This window comes from Oryctolagus cuniculus, chromosome X, assembly GCF_051225735.1.
Source record: "Oryctolagus cuniculus isolate XC-2025 breed Fujian yellow rabbit chromosome X, ASM5122573v1, whole genome shotgun sequence".
In the NCBI taxonomy this organism is placed as follows: domain Eukaryota; kingdom Metazoa; phylum Chordata; class Mammalia; order Lagomorpha; family Leporidae; genus Oryctolagus; species Oryctolagus cuniculus.
In genome coordinates this window covers 43,542,118-43,562,546 of record NC_142888.1, presented here as the reverse complement: position 1 = coordinate 43,562,546, position 20,429 = coordinate 43,542,118, and the positions used below count along the sequence as shown (strand labels likewise).

Genomic DNA, 20,429 nt, shown 5'->3' with positions numbered 1-20,429 from the left:
AAACAGTCAGACAAATATACCTAATAACTCCATTAGCTGATAATTGCAGATGGGCATTGTGTGCCCAAGTTACCAATAGCTGGGAAGAGAGTCACAGATGAGCACATAACCTTACTAGGATGCTCACTGAGCTGTGCCCAGGGATGCCTTGTGAGTTTGTTGAAAGCACAGGCTTTCAAATTACAAAGGCTTCAATGTAAGTTGCCTTCTCATATATGAAATGAGGCTAGAGGTCGGCATTGTGGTGTAGTGAGTAAAACTGCCGCCTGGGACACCGGCATCCCCTATGTTCGAGTCCTGGCTGCTCCACTTCTGATTCACCTCCCTGTTAATGTGCCTGGGAAAGCAGCAGAGGATGGCATAAGTTCTTGGGCCCCTGCATCCACTTGGGAGACCTGGAAGAAGCTCCTGTCTCCTGGCTTCAGCATGGCCCAGCCCTAGCCATTGCAGCCATTTGGGGAATGAACCAGCAGATGGAAAATCTCTCTCTCTCTCTCTCTCTCTCTCTCTCTCTCTCTGCCTCTCTCTTGTCTCTTCTCTCTCTGTAACTCTGACTTTAAAATAAATAAAATAAATGTTAAAAAAAGAAATGAGGCTAAATGCTCCCTACTAAGAGGGCTGTTGTGGGGATGAAAAGAGCCAGTGTATGTAAGACGCCCAGCTAATACACATTGCAGGTATCCACAAAGTGGGAGCAGTTGTTGTGTTGATATTATTGAAAGTTGGTGAAATCAGAGTAAGTATCAACAATATTTAGCCAGTGAAGCAATTCAAGACTGTACTACAGCAGGAGCGGAGTGATGCAAGTGAAGGAACAATGTCTGAGAATCAGGAAACACTGGGCTATAGTTTTATTTCTGCCTTTGACTGGCTTTGTGACCCCAAGCTGGTTCCCTCCTCTCTGTGGGTCTCAGTTCCTTCATCTGAATCATGGAAATTTGGATCAGACAGTCTCTAAAGATCTACTCACCTACTCTAGTTCTCTATTCTAAACCTGTAATTATCTCATAGGAGACTGGTTGCCTCCTTTCTGCCTGGTGACTCATTTCCTAATGGCTTTCCTCTGCAAGCTTCCTGTGCCCTTTTCTAGTTTCACAGAAATGCTGGCTAACTTTACTTGGAGTATTAAATACCAGCCCAGGGGCCAGCTTCAAGGCTCACTTGGTTAATCCTCCGCCTGCGGTGCCGGCATCCCATATGGGCACCGGGTTCTAGTCCCGGTTGCTCCTCTTGCAGTCCAGCTCTCTGCTGTGGCCCGGGAGGGCAGTGGAGGATGGCCCAAGTGCTTGGGTCCCTGCACCTGCATGGGAGACCGGGAGGAAACACCTGGCTCCTGGCTTCGGATCAGCACAGCACCAGCCGTGGCGGCCATTTGGGGAGTGAACCAATGGAAGAAAGAACTTTCTCTGTGTTTCTCTCTCTCACTGTCTAACTCTATCTGTCAAATAAAAAAAAAAATACCAGCCCAGATGTGGACTAGGGACCAGGGAAAAAAGCAAAATGCAGTGGAAAAGCTGAATGTCATAGGATATCAATGTAAATCTGGGGTCTTGTTGACCATCTCCTCCAATTATTTCATTTTACAGATGATGAGGACACTGAATCCTAGGGAAGGGAAGGGATTTACCCCAATGTACAAAAACTGAGAGGCACGTGGGACCTGAGAGTTCCGGTCTTGGTGTTGCCACAAATCTTATCATCCCATTAGGTTTTAGCAGCCTTAAATCTCATCCTCACCTCAGGCACATATCAAATCTGTTGTGAGGCTAAATTCAGGTTACAGATATGAGAACAATGCCTTTTAAAGTATCAAATGCCACACCTTGGATCATTATATGCAAATAGAAGTAAAAAACTTGGTAAACTGAATAGGTTCTTCTGTGTTTCCCAGGGAAACTGTGGGCTTTGGCTGGCTTCCAACCCTCCAGAGCTAAGCATCTCCTGAAACTGTGACGTCTTTGGTCCAGATTTGGCTGTGGTCAAGCCTGGGACTACTGTCTTAGCCTAGAAGAGAGTGCGGCCTCAAGGGGATGATGTCAGAGGCTGGGGATGTGGCCTTATCAGGGTCCATAGGGACTTTAAACTTCATGCTTTACTCCCTGCGCTTCAAAAATGAGGAGTAATACTAATAATTATAGCTAACATTTTACAGTGCTTATTATGTGCCCAGGCACTGTTCTCATCATTTTACACATATGAACTCACTTCATCATCATGACTAACCTATGAGTCAGGGACTATTTTTAAAATGAAGATGAAAATAATATCTTCCTTACAGGGCTGTTGTGAAGATGTAATGAGTAAATACCTATAAGTGCTTATACCAGTGGGTGGCCAAGAGTCCTTGTGGAATAAGTGCATTCGTTATTGAAAGTACATGACACAGGAAGGGGCTATACTTCAATAATACTGCCATTAGCTAATATCTTGGTGTGAATGAGTAGAATACAGGTTGAGGGAAGAAGGGGAAGAATGCTAAGAATTTCTTAGATCTGCATAGGACTTTACAGAATGCTTTCCCACATAAAAATAGATTTTTTTCAGAACTACTCTAATGATCATTAGCATCATTATATCACTATTCCCATATGATAGACAAGGAAATGGAAGCATGGTATGTGGGGGGGGGGGGCATTGAATTTGGAGTAAAAAAAAAATCCTAGTTTCTTTTTTTTTAACTTTTATTTAATGAATGTAAATTTCCAAAGTACAGCTTATGGATTACAGTGGTTCCCCCCCCATAACTTCCCTCCCACCCGCAACCCTCCCCTCTCCCGCTCCCTCTCCCTTTTCATTCACATCAAGATTAATTTTCAATTCTCTTTATATACAGAAGATCAGTTTAGCATATATTAAGTAAAGTTTTCAACAGTTTGCACCCACACAGAAACACAAAGTGTAAAGTACTGTTTGAGTACTAGTTATAGCATTAAATCACAATGTACAGCACATTAAGGACAGAGATCCTACATGAGAAGTAAGTGCACAGTGACTCCTGTTGTTGACTTAACAAATTGACACTCTTGTTTATGGTGTCAGTAGTCACCCTAGGCTCATGAGTTGCCAAGGCTATGGAGGCCTTTTGAGTTCGCCAACTCTGATCTTATTTAGACAAGGTCATAGTGAAAGTGGAAATTCTCTCCTCCCTTCAGAGAAAGGTACCTCCTTCTTTGATGACCTGTATTTTCCACTGGGATCTCAATCAAGGAGATCTTTCATTTAGGTCATTTTTTTTTTTTTTTTTGCCACAGTGTCTTGGCTAAAAAAATCCTAGTTTTAAAGTCCTGGCTCTTCTGTTTTACTAGGTATGTGACTTCTGATAAACCAGTTAACCACTTTGATTCTTGGTGTCTTTCATTTATTACCTAGAAATAGGAAGTTTTCTCTGTGTCCTTCCTAGGGAAGAAAGACAATGCAGATATACTGAATGCATACTTTGTGCTTTTACTTGTTATCTCATTTGATTTTACTAGTATCTATGATAACCAGCATATCATTATTTTGCAGATGAAGGGGGCTAAGCTTTGTCTAAGGATACATCTAAGGTGATAGATATGGGCTCAAGATACCAGGATCCTGGCCCTTACTTAGACCAGTGCTAGATTCTACCTCTCACTCTGTTCTGGAGTCTCTTGAAAATTATGGAACCCAATTTCCCCAGCCTCTTAGGTGCTGCCCGTTTCATAGCTGGCGAAACAGCCAATGGGCTATGGAGGAAACAGTAGTTAGGTTTTGCAAATCAAATTTCCAGCCATGCTGCACTCTTCCTTCTGCTCCCACTTTCATTAGCTCCTATCCACTCTGAGTGGGTTCAGCTCCTTCTTAGAGGCCTGTGAAAGAATGCAATGGAAGAGTGGGCAGGAACCTCCCTGAATGAGCAAAGTTGTCCCTGTGCTATAGGTTTTGCTATCTAGACCCTCAAGGCCATACTTCAAAATGGCTACTGCATCAAGATATTTCTGGATACACCAAATAATGAGGTAAGTATTACAAGAGCTGTAATTTGGGAAGCAAGGTAAAGTTTCTTTAATGATGGTAGGAGCTACAGAGACCATACCCTTAATTCAGTACGGGCCTTAGTGAAAGTTCAAATGACTACTTCCACCTCTCTTTTCTTACCCTTTTCTAGATCTTGGGTGCCTCCCCCTGTCCTCCAAGATTCAAGATGCTTAATGTTGGTACCTCCCCAAGCTGAAGTTTCTAAAAGGCTATGCCTTTCTGTATTGGCTAAAAATTGTGCCCCTTGCCCCTGAAAAATATTTTCACGTTCTAACCTCTGGTACCTGGCATGTGACTTTATTTGGAAAGGGCGTCTTTACAGATGTAATCAATTTAAGAGGGGAAGTCAGAAGATTAGGGTGGTCCCTAATCCAGTGAATGGTGTCTTTATAAGAAGAAGGAAGTTTGTACATAGACACAAAGACACTGGGAGTAAGAACATGTGATGAAAGCAGTGATTGGAGTGATGCAGCTGAAAGCCAATGAATGTAAAGGATTGCTGGGAGCCATCAGGAGCTAGGATGAGACAAGGAATATTTTTCCACAGAGATTTCAGAAAGAGCATGGCCCCTGCTCCTGATTTCAGACTTCTGGCCTCCAAAATAGAGAGAACAAATTGTTTCTTCTAAATCACAAAATTTATAGTGGTTTGTTATGGTAGTCATATAAAAGTAATATACCTTCCATCTCAAACTATAGCTCTGGTAGTGAGTATATTCTAGAAAGCAGTCTGATTAGTTAATTCATATGGAGGTCTGTTTTAATCTTCACAAAGAAGGGTGGCCCTAATCCCCACAGTGATACTGAAGGTGGTAGACTGCATGTCTTGTGTATAATCAATGAAGTGGAGATGTTCAGATCATATAAAAGAAAGAGAATTTTTGGCCAAGTATCCTGACAGTCTTACCACAGAGATTGACAGCATATTCTGTAATCACTCACCTTTTATTTAAAATCAAAATAGCTCAATGGCCCAGTGTCTTCCATTGCTGGGCCCCAGATTTTTCCACATCCATACAATGAGGAGACTAGATTGTAGGGCCTATAAAGTAGATTTCCAGGGGCTGACATTGTAGCCTAGGAGGTTAAGCCACATCCTGCAACATCAGTATACGATATGATCATGGGTTCTAGTCCCAGCTGATCTGCTTCCAATCCAGCTCCCTGCTAATGCACCTGGGAAAGCAGTGGAAGATTGCCCAAGTCCTTGGACCCCCTGCCCACAGATGAAGCTCCTGGTTCCTGGCTTCAGCCTGGCTCAGCCTGGCTGTTATGATCATTTGGGGAGTGAACCAGCAGATGGAACATCTCTGTGTTTCTCCCCGCCTCCCCGACCCTGTAACTCTGCCTTTCAAATAAATAAAATAAATCTTTATTTAAAAAGTTTATGTGTCAGTAAGACACAGGATATAAGTTAGGATCAGGTACAGTGGTAAAATTCAAATTGAGACCATGTCTTAGGATGTGTACAGATATAGTACAGTTTCATACCTTATGAAACTGAATTTTCATTATGACCTGGTGACTTGCTCTTCATAAGGATTCATTGACTATGGGATCTCATCTCTGCCCTTGGAAATTAGGTTAGTAACTAGGCAGAGACCCTTCCCAGGGTCATCCAAACTGAAGTGCTCCCCACATTCAGTCTTCCTATGAAGGAATGATATAGATGGAAGAAACCTGTACTGTGTTAGTAAGATTGAAGAGTAATTTGAAGGACATAGGGGCAGAGGAGGTATTTTCATCTTGTCCAAGAAAGGTAACATGTAACCAGATAGACTTATTATTTATTGGTAGATAACTCATTTTTCCTTTTTGAGCTCTAGTTTCTTTACTGGAAAATGGGCTACCATATACCTTAGTTGTAGTTGTGAAGAATGAATGAGACAGCATGCATAGATATTGTCGCTCCCCCTCTTCGTGGAGGAACGACACTAAACCCTGCCTAGGCTTCATATCCGAGTCACGGCACCATTATGTCGCTCCCCCTCTTCGTGGAGGAATGACACAGGACCCTGCACTGTTCTTTTGTCTGCTCGGCCCTCCCCGGGTTTGCTGCTGGTTCTTCCCGGGTTGGCTACTGTCCCTTCCACCTCCGTGGAAGGGCGGTTCCCCCTGCCACATTCCCCACTTCCGCAGGGGAGCGGCACACCGCCGGCCGGCTCTCTCGGGGGCTGCACAGGTGTTCCCTCAGATGTTCCCCTTAGATGTTCCTGGTGCATGCTGTCTCTCTCCTCCTTTATAGTCCTCCTCCGCCAATCCCAACTCGGCTGCCCACACGCCAAGCATGCTGCTCTCCTCCAATCAGGAGCAGGATCAGCTCCTGGAGGTCATCACTCAAGTTGGCAAGAGGCAGCTGCGTAGAAGCTGTTTTCTCCTCTCCCAGCGCCATATTGTGGGAGAGCAGATGCATAGAGTAAGTCTTAATTCCAGTAACTTAGTCTAGTCCGAGTTGCTCCCCACAGATATCCCCAACAGAGTGTCTAACACATATACATTCCACATGCTCCAAAGAGATTCCACAGATAATAGCTTGTTTCCTCTTTTTCCACTTGTAAGTCAGGATTTTGTAAAAGAAAAGGGTATGGAATGAAAACAACTTAGACCATATTGATGTCAAAGGGGAGAATTTGAATTTAGTCTTAGCTGAAATGTGCTTTTGGCAAGAGGGGGGTTTCTCTGCCTCTCTCTTTCTCCCTCTCTCTCTCTCTCCTTCTCTCTCTCATACACACACACACACACACACACACACACTTTAAAAAATATTTATTTATTTGAAAGTCAGCATTACAGAGAAGGATACACAGAAAGGGAGAGGGAGATATCTTCCATCTGTTGGTTCATTCCCCAAATGGACACAACAGTCAGGACTGGGACAGGCTGAAGCTAAGAGCTTCATCTGGGTCTCCCACATGGGCACAGGGGTCCAAGGACTCAGGCCATTTTCTGCTGCTTTCCCAGGTGCATTAACAGGGAGCTGGATTGGAAGTAGAGCAGCCAGGTCTTGTACCGGCATCCATATGGGATGCTGGTGCTGCAGGTAGTGGTTTTAGCTGCTATGCCACAGCACAGTCTCTCCCTCTCCCACTTTCAAGAAATACTTTATTATGTGTTGATCTCATTTACCCTAGTAACTCTGAAAGGTGGGTAACTCTTGCTATCTCTTCTATGTAGAGGAAGAAATTGAAACTCAGGGAGGTGAAATAATTTGCCCCATGGCTCACACTGAATAAAGATTAAAGTCCAGCAAATGCAGAATCTTTACTCCCTGCATCCCAGTTTAAATAAACACATGTTGGGCTGGGCATATAGTAGAGTGGTTAAGATGCCACTTGGGACACTTGCCTTTCATAATGGAATCCCTGGATTCATGTCCTGGCTTTGCTTCCAATCCAGCATTCTGCTCATGTGTACCCTGGGAGGCAGCAGCAGATGGTTCAAGTACTTGGGTCCCTGTCACCCATGTGAGATAAACAGATGGAGTTCCTGGCTCCTGGCCTTGTCCTGGCTTAGCCCTAGCTGTTGAGGGCATGTGAGAGGTGAACCAGTGGATAGAAACATTTTTCTCTCTCCTCTCTCAAATAAATAAGTAAAGTGGGTTTTTCTAAACAAAAATAAACACATGAGAAAATATACCTTAGAAAGGATAAACAAGTAGATACTGTCTTCTTTAAATCAGTTGTCTGCTTTACATTTGCTTCACTGTCTCATTTCCTTTAGGCTTTTGTATCTTTGCTTCCATTTATTGATGACATGTGTTAAACCTACTTGGATGTGGGTACTGGATTAGATGATGTTTCAAATTGGAAGCTCTGCTGTCTAAGCCAGTTATTGGCCTGGTCTCCACTTCTATGGAGTAACTAATCCTGGTTGGTTTTCTTTGCAGGTTTTCTTTCCTCCAGCAGAACCACCACCTAGGACTCCACCACTCAAAATCCTCCTCGAAAAATGCTACTCTTTGCCCATCTCACAGAGTATCCCTCTGGAGCTAGACCAAATAGGCTGGAGGAGACCCATGATATTTTGCACTGGTAAGCCTTTTGTGCCCTGGTTTCTGTGGCAGGAAATGCCAAGCAGGCCTCATGCAAAGACAGACTACTGACATTTACCCTCCTCCGCCTGCCAGTACTGATTCTCATTGATATCCTGAAAATCCCACCATTAGCAATGGCTTGGTATGGAGTGCCCCTTTCATTATCTTTGAAAATGCAAGTATGTCCATATTGGGGGGGGCTTTAATTAAGATATCCCATTCTTCCCAAAGCCAGTTTGTCACCTCCCCCCTGCCACCCCACCCCCACTGGCCATCTCTACCTAGTACTTTCCAGGCCTCATTCTCTCTCCATTCTTCACAGTGCTCTTATATATACCCTGCCATCCTAAAAGTGAGCCGTCGTGTATTTCCCACACTTAGGGGATCATCCTTGTCTTGCCTCTCTTGCATCTTACCTAGACTTACTCTCTGTGGGTCCTTCTCCACCTTCACCGACCGCTGACCATGGAAAACTCCTCAAGGCTTGGGGCAGCTTTCAGTTAACTCAGTATCAAGAGACTTTTCCCTCCAAACATCAATTATCTCCCAGAGCTTCAGAGTGTGCCCTTTCAGACTCAGTCCACTAGCCCTGCCTGACAGATTGCTGTGATGCACAAGCAAAGCTCCATCTTTTGCTGCAATTGAGGAGAATCCATGCTCCTGGATCCCCAGGCTGCACCCTCAACAGCCCCTAGATTCCACTCTCAGTCCTTAGAGCAAAGCAATTTGTAGGAATGATGAGGATGCTTAATACCTCATAATATTCCTTTCTAAGTTTGTCTTTTATCTTTAAATGTTCTGGTAGCTCTGGTTCTACTTCCTCATGCCCCAAGGTTCCCTCAGCTTCAAAGATTTATAGCTGCTCTGGACTGGCTCCTTCTGTTTCTTCCTTTGTTGTCATTACTCTACGTGTGGGACATGTGGGATGCTTTAACTAAGAGCTTGTTTTCAACTTTGTGATTCCTTTCCAGCATTCCAGAAAGAACCAAAGAAATCACCTGCCTGGGTCTTCTGTACCATCATTTCTGTCAGTAATCCTCAGAAACTGTGGAGATAGTAAAAGGCAAATCTAAAGAATTTTGAAGATAGGGAGCTAATCCTTCATTAGAGATTGAATTGTCTTGTTTTTATGGATGGGGTAACAGGCTCAGAAGGAATAGGAACCTATCCAAGGTCACACAAGGCATTCATGGCAGAGTTAAGTCTGAGGGCTTCAACTTCCTGACTTTTCAACATTCTAGAATGCAATTTTACTTCAGTTCTTCACCAAAATGTTGGGATGCCAAGCCTCTGGTTCCATACAAGTTCACCTGCAGGGAAGTTGCCATCCATATGTTCCTTAAAGAGACTGTTAAGTGATGAGTATAACAAGCTATCAAGACGACAAGAGATGCCTATCAATTTCTGAGTCCCCTGCCTAAGGTACTCTCACATAGTTCCCTAAGAAGTCAGACCAGGGAGTCTAATACAAGGTATCAGATCCCAGCTCTTCCTTTCCTCCCACCCTCTGTCTTAGGAACTGGACCCACCCCTGGCAATTTACAAACTTTTGAGTAGCTGCTGCCCTACTGCTAAGTGCATCAGGTTACCTACACCCCCATCAGCCTCCTGATTGTCGGAAGCAGATGACAGAGATGGTTAATAAACCTTACCGTACGGACTTCTCTCTCATTATTTATAGGCCATGGGTGGGAAAATTTACCCCTGAGATTGACTCAAGCCCTGCCATCACCTCAGCAGGCACTCTCACCTCTGGGATATAAGTGGCTCCCACATTGCAATTCTGCATCTCAAGGTCCCACACAAACACTTGGTGCTAAAAATATCCCTGGGAAAGCAAATGACATCAGGACCCCATTTGGGAAACGAGTTGTCATCGGCTTCTCTTTTTGTCTGTGACCCTGCTGGCAATGGGATCCAAGGACTGTATTCTGATCATGATTAGTATCTGTTTTGCCTCTATCTTACTCAGGACCCAAAGGATTTCAGATCATTTTCTTTTTTTAAACTTTTATTTAATGAATATAAATTTCCAAAGTACAGCTTATGGACTACATTGGCTCCCCCCCCATGAATTCCTTCCCACCCACAACCCTCCCCTTTCCCACTCTTTCTCCCCTTCCATTCATATCAAGATTCATTTTCAATTTTCTATACATACAGAAGATCAGTTTAGTATACATTAAGTAAAGATTTCAACAGTTTGCACCCCCATAGAAACACAAAGTGAAATATATTGTTTGAGTACTCGTTATAGCATTAAATCTCAATGTACAGCACATTAAGGACAGAGATCCTACATGAGGAGTAAGTGCACAGTGACTCCTGTTGTTGACTTAACAAATTGACACTCCTGTTTATGGCATCAGTAATCTCCCTATGCTCCAGTCATGAGTTTCCAAGGCTATGGAAGCCTTTTGAGTTCTCCGACTCTTATCTTATTTAGACAGGGTCATAGTCAAAGTGGAAGTTCTCTCCTCCCTTCAGAGAAAGGTACCTCCTTCTTTGAAGACCTGTTCTTTCCACTTGGATCTCACTCACGGAGATCTTTCATTTAGGTTTTTTTTTTTTCCCCCAGAGTGTCTTGGCTTTCCATGCCTGAAATACTCTCATGGGCTTTTCAGCCAGATCCGAATGCCTTTAGGGCTGATTCTGAGGCCAGAGTGCTGTTTAGGACATCTGCCATTCTATGAGTCTGCTGTGTATCCCGCTTCCCCTGTTGGATCACTCTCCCCTTTATTTATTCTATCGGTTAGTATTAGCAGGCACTAGACTTGTTTATGTGATCCCTTTGACTCTTAGTCCTTTCATTATGATCAATTGTGAACTGAAATTGATCACTTGGACTAGTGAGATGGCATTGATATATGCCACCTTGATGGGATTGAATTGGAATCCCCTGGTATGTTTCTAACTCTACCATTTGGGGCAAGTCAGCTTGAGCATGTCCCAAATTGTAAATCAGATCATTTTCTACTACTCAATTATTGTCGTTCCATTTTCTGTCAAACACATTCCTTCTAGTTCCTCCGTCTTTGTCTCTAACCTGGATGTTTTCAGAGCAGACCAATACCATGGAAAGATAATAAACATTGGAGTTGGACAGACTCAGCTTTAAATTTTTGCTCTACCACTATGGGAAAGTTGTATAACCTCTCTGGAACTCATTTTCCTTATCTGAGGACTGAAATGCTCAATAACATCTAACTCACTGGGTTGTTGTGAGGAATGAATGAAACAGTATCCCCAGCACAGAACCTGGCACACAGGAATGCTCAGTGATGGTAGGTTTCTTTTTCTCTCAACTGCCCTCCACTGATTCTGTATGTGCAGGAGTTTTTTCCACATGCACACATCACTGTAGGACCCAACTTGAATCTGCCCTAGTACATGGGTTGCTTGTTATTCATTGATTCATGCACTTGCTTGCTCATTCAACAAACATTTATTGCAGAAAATTAGAAAGTCAGTGGAGTTTGTTTTTTGACAACTTTTTGTTGGGAAGGACCACTTTTGATTTTTTTTAGAAAACTTTTATTTAATAAATATAAATTTGGAAAGTACAACTTTTGGATTATAGCGGCTCTTCCCTCCATAACCTCCCTCCCACCCACAAATCATCCCATCTCCCTCACCCTCTCCCATCCCATTCTTCATAAAGATTCATTTTAATTATATACAGAAGATCAATTTAGTATATACTAAGTAAAGATGTCAACAGTTTGCACCAACACAGACACACAAAGTATAAAGAACTGTTAAAGACTATTTTTACCATTAATTCTCATAGTAAAACACATTAAGGACAGAGATCCTACGTGGGAAGTAAGTGCACAGTGACTCCTGTTGTTGATTTAACAATTGACATTCTTGTTTATGGCGTCAGTGATCACCTGGGGCTCCTGTCATGAGCTGTCAAGGCTATGAAAGCCTTTTGAGTTCACAAAATCCGGCCTTATTTAGACAAGACCATATTAAAAGTGGAAGTTCTCTCACTTCAGAGAATGGTACCTCCTAATTTGATGGCCTGTTCTTTCACTGGAATCTCACTTACAGAGATCTTTCATTTACGTCATTTGTTGCCACAGTGTCTTGGCTTTCCATGCCTGAGAAATTCTCATGGGCTTTTTAGCCAGATCCGAATGCTTTAAGGGCTGATTCTGAGGCCAGAGTGCTGTTTAGGGCATTTGCCATTCTATGAGTCTGCTGTGTATCCCACTTCCCATGTTGGATCGTTAGTCTCCTTTTTAATTCTATCAGTTATAATTAGCAGACACTGGTCTTATGTATGTGATCCCTTTTGACACTTAATGCTATCTTTATGATCAATTATGAACTTAAATTGATCACTTTAACTAGTAATATGGCATTGGAACCTGCCAACTTAATGGGATTTGGAGTCCCATGGCATGTTTCTAGCTTTACCCTTAGGGGTAAGTCCGAGTGAGTGTGTGCCGAACTGTACATCTCCTCCCTCTCTTATTCCCACTCTTATTTTTAACAGGGATCAATTTCCAGTTGGATTTAAAAACTGGGAAGGACCAGTTTTGAAGCCAGACTTTCTTAGATTTGAATAGTGGCTCTGCCATTTATTACCTGTGTGACCTAGAATAAGTTACTTTAACTCCCTGAACCTGTTTTCTCATCTGTAAACATTGGGTAATAATTTGGACCTCATATGTAATTCTGTAAGTCCCTGAAGGTCTAACAAGCATCGAAGTGCTTTATAAGCTCTGAGGTACTATACAACTAGATGAGAATTATAATAATAATGGCAATAACAATAAACAGATTAGAGAAAGGAATATGTCTTCTACCTCTCCAGTCCCTTGCTTAGTATTAGTCTGTAAATATCTGTTGATGCCAACATTGGGATTAAAGATCTGTTTTCCAAATGAGTGGGTGGTGGATTCTTCTGCTTACAAGAACCAAAATCTCAGAACAACCCCACTGCAGGCATATTCATACACATGCTGCTCCACACATTGTCTGAGCTTTGCTTAAACCACTTAAGGCTGAGCTGACGCAGAAGCCCCTTTTTCCCAGTATCATATAATTTCCCAGTGAGGCACTGTTCCTTCAAGTAGGTTTAGTTCTGTAGAGGATTGTAGGGTGCAGCTAGAAGAACCTACCACCACTAGAGGGAACAGTCCTGGGGCTATTGGAAGCAATGTTAAGTAAGACGCTGGTTTCACAGTAGATAAGAAGAAACTGATTTTTATCTGTCACTTGACTATTTTTTACCTATCACCTGAATATTTCTGTGGTGATGGTACCATTTAACTGTGTAATAACTGAGCCAGGGGTTGGGAGACCCAAGTTATATTGCTGAGTTTCTGTGTATACTTGTATGTAGTCAGTTCCACTCATTTTCCTGCTATGAACCTTAGCATCCTCATCTTAGAAATGGAGGCAGTACTGTTTGGCTGATCTGAAAACACTAATTTCACTTATTAATTGGTTCTGATTAGATACATGCTTGGTTTCTCCTACTACTACTTGGTTTTTGGACATATCTACTGCTCGTTTCCTCTTAAGGAGTGGGTTACCGAAAGCGATAAAAATGTGAAATTTGTCATTCTGGTAAAATGTTGAATGGGGCAAGATATTAGAGATGTTTGTGGAAACGTGGGTTTGACAGTGTTTGTGTATTTTAATTAACGTGCTGTCTATGTGTAAAATGTCAAGTACCAGAGAACTGTCAAACCTGAAATTGTTAGTTTGCAACTCCAGATAAGAACCTGAGGTTCTTCTTTTCCCAAGAAATTCCCTGAGAAATACAGGAAGGACTAGAGTACTTAAGACAGTGGTTTTCAATTTCTTCTTGACTAATCTCATTGTTCTTTCCCTGGATTGCAAGCCTTACATGAGTTTACCCTCCCCTTTTGTCTCCTACCCACCTCCATCCTGGTGATTCCAAAAGGTAGACCAAGTTGACCAGCATCTGCACCTCCCCAGAGAGAACTGAAGTCTGGACTCAACCTAAAGGGTATTCTCTCACCACAGGTAACTTGAACCAGGGTTCAAAGACACTAGAAAGCCGCAAGAATATTGGTGGATACTGGAAGCTCCAGGGACCAGGAAACAAGCCAGTTAATGAAGTAAGACCGTTTTTCTTAATTCCTTTGGAAATTGCCATTCCTGAAGCACTATTTATCTCCTCTGAGTTTTCCTTTCCATAGACATATTGCAAGTGTTGGCACTTCCAGCATTTGGAATGGAAGCAATTTTTAGACGGGTTTTGGAGCTATTTTATTGCTACATAAAAGTTGGGAGCATTAACCTTTTTTTCCCCTGAGGTTAGTTTTTAAATAAGATAAATCAGGGATTTTTTATGGTTTCCATGCAGCTTGCTGCCGCCGTTCTTTGGCTGCCTTTGCCATGGCAGATGGGGGAGCTGTGAGATTTTTAAACCCTGGGTACTTTGGTTTGTTTTTATTACATCCTTTATTACATCCTCTGAGTTCATGATCATCTTCAGTGCTAACTGGCGACATATTTATAGGCATTTCCTTGGAGAAGTTGCTTCATAAATAAAGATTTAATAAACTGCTGCTTAGGGGTTCAGTGTTAGCAGGTTTCTTTACCTCTGTGTCTTCATATCCATGACTGTTGTGCACTTATATTGACCTTTGTGAGAGTGGTTTTCTTGTGTCTCTGAACACATGCATATCTGTCTGCCCTTTTGTCCAAATGTTTCTGGGCGTTTTGACATATGGACCTTTTTGTATGGGCTTGGCTCTGTGAACCTGTCCATTTTCATGTTTTTGTTTGAGAGTGTGTACATATGTCTGTCTTTCAGTGTGTCTGTGTTTCAGTACAGTCAGTTTACCTGGGAGCAAGTGTGTTTAGGTAAACCCTGGTGAGAAATGATAGCTGAGAATGCAACCCTGAGATATCTGGACTAGCGGCTTAGCTTTCACTAACCACTGCCCTCCAATTTGAATATTCCCACTTAGAAATAGGCTTCTTGTCACTACGTGTTAGACCTGCTCCATGACAGTCACCACTTGGAGATTCTTGACTGGAAATATGTGTAACGAGGTTGAGGCTTTGTGGTTTTGTTTTATAGTTTGAGAATTGCAATGTGAGGCTCGCAGGAAAAGGCAGTTGGTAATTGGTTTGCTTTTTCTCATTCCCTGGCCCTGTTCAGTTGCCCACTTGGTTTCTTGGTCCAGACTGAGGCTGATCCATTTCTCCTGAGGCAATGGTGATCAATAGGCAGGTTTGGATGCCTGTTTTCATTTGGGCCTTGTATCTGTGCTGGGCCTTTCCTTATTCAGAGAACAAAATATCATTTTCCTCCTAACCAAAAATTGATGTGTGCTCACAGACAGTAGTTAGTCATATGTGATAGGAAGCCAACCTTTGTAAGGCTCCAAGATATTAAAATCCATGTATGGTGGTTCTGGCAAGATGAAATATCCTGGCCCAGTGGTGTAGGGGAGTGGTTGGATTCACCAGGAAAGCCTTGAGGAACTCCATGGCATTCAAGGACTTGATGTACTTTAGGAACCATTTTGCAGCCTTTGTCAGCCTTTGGGTCTCTTATGAGTCATAATAATGACATATATCCATAACATTTTACAAAATATTTTTAAATTTAGTGTTTCATTTGCTCTCATGGCAGTGGTGTCACTTAATATCCCTGTTTTGTAGATGAAAACTTAGAAACTCACAGAAGGTGCATGACTTACCCAATGTCACCCTGCTACTAAGAGCCAGGACCTGAATTCTCTTTATAATTGAAAATAAAAAGGCAGGACTAGATCTTTCATTACCCTGGGTAATCTTGAATTGGGAGCAAAACAATTTTTCAAGGGATTAATCCAAGATAAGTTAAAACAGAATCTAGCTATATGGTAGGCTGTAATACTCAATATTTCATAAGGGTGTGAAGGGTGTAATAGTTGGAAAAGAGGTGGCCTGATCAGATGGCAGATACTACAGGACTGGGAAAGATACCCTCTTTCTGACCCTGGGAGCACTCATTTCAAGCTTGCCTTGCTATTATCAGCGTTAGGAGATACCTTACATGTACACAGTATACCTTATAGGTAAGAGAGCAAATTCACACATATAATGATACTTAATTCTCACAGTTACCCTGGAGATACTGTTATGTTAATTTTTATGATGAGTAAATGAAGCTGGAAGGAAAGATAGGACTTTCTCAATGTTAAAAAGCAACTTGGAGTGGAGGGTTAGCATTGTGGCATAATGGGTAAACTTATCACCTGCAACACTGGCATACGACATGAGCATGGATTCATGTCCAGGTTGCTCCACTTCCAATCCATGTTAATGGCTTGGTAAAACAGCAGAAGACGGTCCAAGTTCTTGGGCCCTTGCCACATACATGGGAGACCTGGATAAAGCTCTGTCTCCTGGTTTTGGCCTGGCCCGGCCCTGTCCATTGCAGCCATTTGGGGAATGAACCAGCAGATGGAAGATCTCTCTCTTCCTCTTTCTCGCTTGCTCTCTGCCTCCCTCTCTTTGTGTCTGTAACTCTGCCTTTCAAATAAATAAGCCTTTAAAATAAAAGCAAGTTGATAACTGGATCAAGATGGATTTTCTTGTGACCCTAAACCCAGTGACCTAAAACCAATTCCATATTCTCACTTGGGGAAGATTGGCAGGGTATCTGCAGTAGGTCACCAAGCATATACGTCTTGTCATATTCTGCCTCCATCACCTCTAATATTTCCTGCCTGTTATAGGACTCCACCTTAGCTGATCTTGTCCTTGTCAGGTGGGGCATCAGCTGATAATCTCAGGCAGGGAAACCTGTTATGGCAGTGATCCGCCTTACAAAGTCAGGAAGCTCTGGAGGGGACATCTTTGATGCAAGACCAGCACCAGACCCCTAACACTCTGACGGAAGACTACTGCTGTTTTTGGCTCCCCATCAGTTGTTTCTTTTCTCTTTCACAACTCTCATGTGTCACCTATCAAAATCTGGCCAAATTTTCCCCTAGAAGTTAAAATTAGTCACTCTGCTCTTTTCCCCAAAGCTAGACTGAGAAAATATTTTCCAAAGAAAAAATTTTTAAATGATTGTAGTAAAAAAGTGTTAACAGACATAGAATAAATGTGCATATCTATGGGCTATTTTGTGATGTTTCATTACATGTATATATTGTGTAATGTTCAGAGTAAATATATTTATAATTTATATATTTACAATTTATAATTATAAATTATAAATAAAACATATTTTATAGTGAAAACATACAAAATCCCATTTTATTTTTTTTTAAATAGAGAAAAATACAGGACATTAACTATCTATAGTCACCTTACTGTGTGATAAAACCCCAAAACTTTTTTTTTTATTTATTCATTTGAAAGAGTTACAGAGAGGCAGAGGCAGGGGGTGGGGGTAGAGAGAGAGAGAGAGAGAGAGAGATTCTATCTGCTGGTTCGCTCCCCAAATGGCTGCAAAGGCCAGAGCTGGGTTAATCTGAAACCAGGAGCCAGGAGCTTCTTACAGGTCTCCACATGGGTGTAGGGGCCCAAAGACTTGGGCCATCTTCCATTGCTTTCCCAGGCCATAGCAGGGAACTGGATTGGAGGTGGAGCAGCCAGTACTCGAACTGGTGCCCATGTCAGATTCAGGCTATGCAGGTGGCAGCTTTACCCACCATGCCACATCGCCAGTCCCATAACCCCAGAACTTCTTACTCCTATCTAGCTATAACATAGTAGTTATCAATCAACCTTTCCCATTCCTGCCTCCTTACTTTACACTCCATCTTCTGATAGACACTAATATATTTCTAATTTCTATGAGATCACCTTTTTTAAGGATTGCATATATGAGTGATACTTGTCTTTCTCTGCTTGGAATATTTCATTTAACATAAGGATGTCCAATTCTGTCAATGTTGTTGCAAATAAAAAAATGCCATCCTTTTTCATGGATGGGTTATATTCTGTTATGTGTAAGTACCACATTGTATTTACCCATTCATCAGTAGATAGGTACTTAGGTTGTTCCCATTTCTCAGGTGTTATGAATATTACTATAATAAACATGGATATGCAGATGTATGTTAGACAGAAGGATTTTATTCCCCTTGGATATATACCCAGAAATGCTATTGTTGGATAATATGATAGTCCTATCTGTAGTTTTTTGAGGAACTTCCATATTGTTTTCTGCAATGGCTGTACTAATATACTTTCCCACCAGCAGTGTACAAGGGTTCCTTTTTCTCAATATCCTTGCCAGTACTTGTTACCTTTTGTCTTTTTGATAATAGCCAATCTTTCTGGAGTGGGGTGTTATCTCATTGTGGTTTTGATTTGTGTATTCCTGATAATTAATGATGTTGAATATTTTTTGCATGTAGCTCTTGGCTATTTGTATATCTTCATTTGAGGAACGTCTGTTTAGAACTATTGCCCATTCTGAATTGGATTTCTTTTTGCTATTGAGTTCCTTGAATATGTTGGATATTAACCCCTTGTCATATGTATAACTAGTAAATATTTTCTCCCATTCTCTGTGTTGTCTTTCCGCTATGTTCACTGTTCTTTGTGTGCAAAAGCTGTTTACTTTGATGAAATCCATTTGGTTTTTCTTCGGTTCTTCCCAATGTCCTGAAGTATTTTCCCCATGTTTCCTTCTTACAGTCTCAAAGTTTCAGGTCTCACATTTAGGTCTTTGATATATTCAGAGTTGATTATTGTACATGGTGAGACATAGGCATCTAGTTTCGTTATTCTGCATGTATACATATGATTTTCACACTATCATTTATTAAAAGTACTATCTTTTTCTCAGTGCATGTTCTAAGCACCTTTGTCAAAGATCAGTTGGCTGTAGGTAAGTGGGTTTACTTTAGAGTCTTTATTTTTTCCATTGGTCTGTAAATCTATTTGTTTTTAGGATTTATTTATTCGAAAGACAGAGTTACAGAGAGGAGGGAGGAAGGAAGGAAAGAAGAGGGGAGGAGAAGAGAGAGAGAGAGATCTTCTATCCACTGGTTCACTCCCCAGATGGCTGCAAGGGCCAGGGCTGGGCCAGGTTGAAGCCAGGAACTAGAAATTCCATCCTGGCCTCCCACATGGGTGGCAGCGACCCAAGTGTGTGGGATATCTTCCACAGCTTTCCCAGGTGTATTAGCAGGGAGCTGGGTCAGAATTGGAGTAGCTGAGACTCCAGCTGGTGCTTAAATGGGATGCTGGCTTTGTAGGTGGTGGCTTAACCTGCTACACCACAACACTGTAGATCTTTCTTTTTTATGCAAGCATTGATTGTAAGTATAAGATTGTAAACGGTAAGCTGTGAACTTACTTGTTAGTATGTATTTTACTGTATCCTATAGGTTTCGGTATGTTGTTTTTGAATTCTCATTCATTTTAAGACATTTTTAAATTTCCTCCTTGATTTCTCCTTTGATCCATTGATTGTTCAGAACTAAATTGTTTAATTTCCACGTATTAGTATACTTACAGCATTTTTTGTTGTTGAATTCTGGTTTTATTGCATTGAGGCCATACAAGATATATTTTTTAATTTTTTAACATTTATTTAATAAATATAAATTTCCAAAGTACAGCTTATGGATTACACTGGCTTTTTCCCCCCATAACCTCCCTCCCACCCACAACCATTCCATCTCCATCACCCTCTCCCATCCTATTCACATCAAGATTAATTTTCAATTCTCTTAATATACAGAAGATCAATTTAGTACATACTAAGTAAAGATTTCAACAGTTTGCACATACACAGAAACACAAAGTGTAAAGTACTGTTTGAGTACTAATTATAGCCTTAATTCACATAGTACAACACATTAAGGACAGAGATCCTACATGAGAAGTAAGTGCACAGTGACTCCTGTTGTTGACTTAACAAATTGACACTCTTGTTTATGGCGTCAGTGATCACCCAAGGCTCTTGTCATGAGTTGCCAAGGCCATGAAAGCCTTCTGAGTTCGTCAACTCTGATCTTATTTAGAAAAGGTCATAGTGAAAGTAGAAGTTCTCTCCTCCCTTGAGAGAGAGAGGTACTTCCTTCTTTGATGGCCCCATTCTTTCCACTGGGATCTCACTCACAGAGATCGTTCATTTAGGTCATTCATTTTTTTTTTTTGCCAGAGTGTTTTGGCTTTCCATGCCCAAAATACTCTCATGGGCTTTTCTGCCACATCTGAAAGCCTTAAGGGCTGATTCTGAGGCCAGAGTGCTATTTAAGACATCTGCCATTCTATGAGTCTGCTGTATATCCCGCTTCCCATGTTGGATCGTTCTCTCCTTTTTAATTCTATCAGCAAGTATTAGCAGACCCTAGCCTTGTTTATGTGATCCCTTTGACTCTTAGACCTATCAGTATGATCACTTATGAAGTCAAACTGATCACTTTGGCTAGTGAGATGGCATTGG

At 41.7% G+C, this 20,429-nt stretch overlaps 1 protein-coding gene across 4 annotated transcripts in view; it reads left to right on the top strand.

Annotated features, from left to right (window-relative positions):
* The window catches only part of ARHGEF9 (Cdc42 guanine nucleotide exchange factor 9), a 407,314-nt gene that overhangs the window by 109,410 nt on the left and 277,475 nt on the right, over window positions 1-20,429 (top strand). For all 4 annotated transcript variants that reach the window (XM_008272701.5, XM_070067439.2, XM_051827736.3 and 1 more), the window contains 2 exons: window positions 7,886-8,030; window positions 14,039-14,133. In XM_008272701.5, the coding sequence (XP_008270923.1) occupies window positions 7,886-8,030; window positions 14,039-14,133 (240 nt within the window). The remainder of the gene's footprint in view (window positions 1-7,885; window positions 8,031-14,038; window positions 14,134-20,429) is intronic.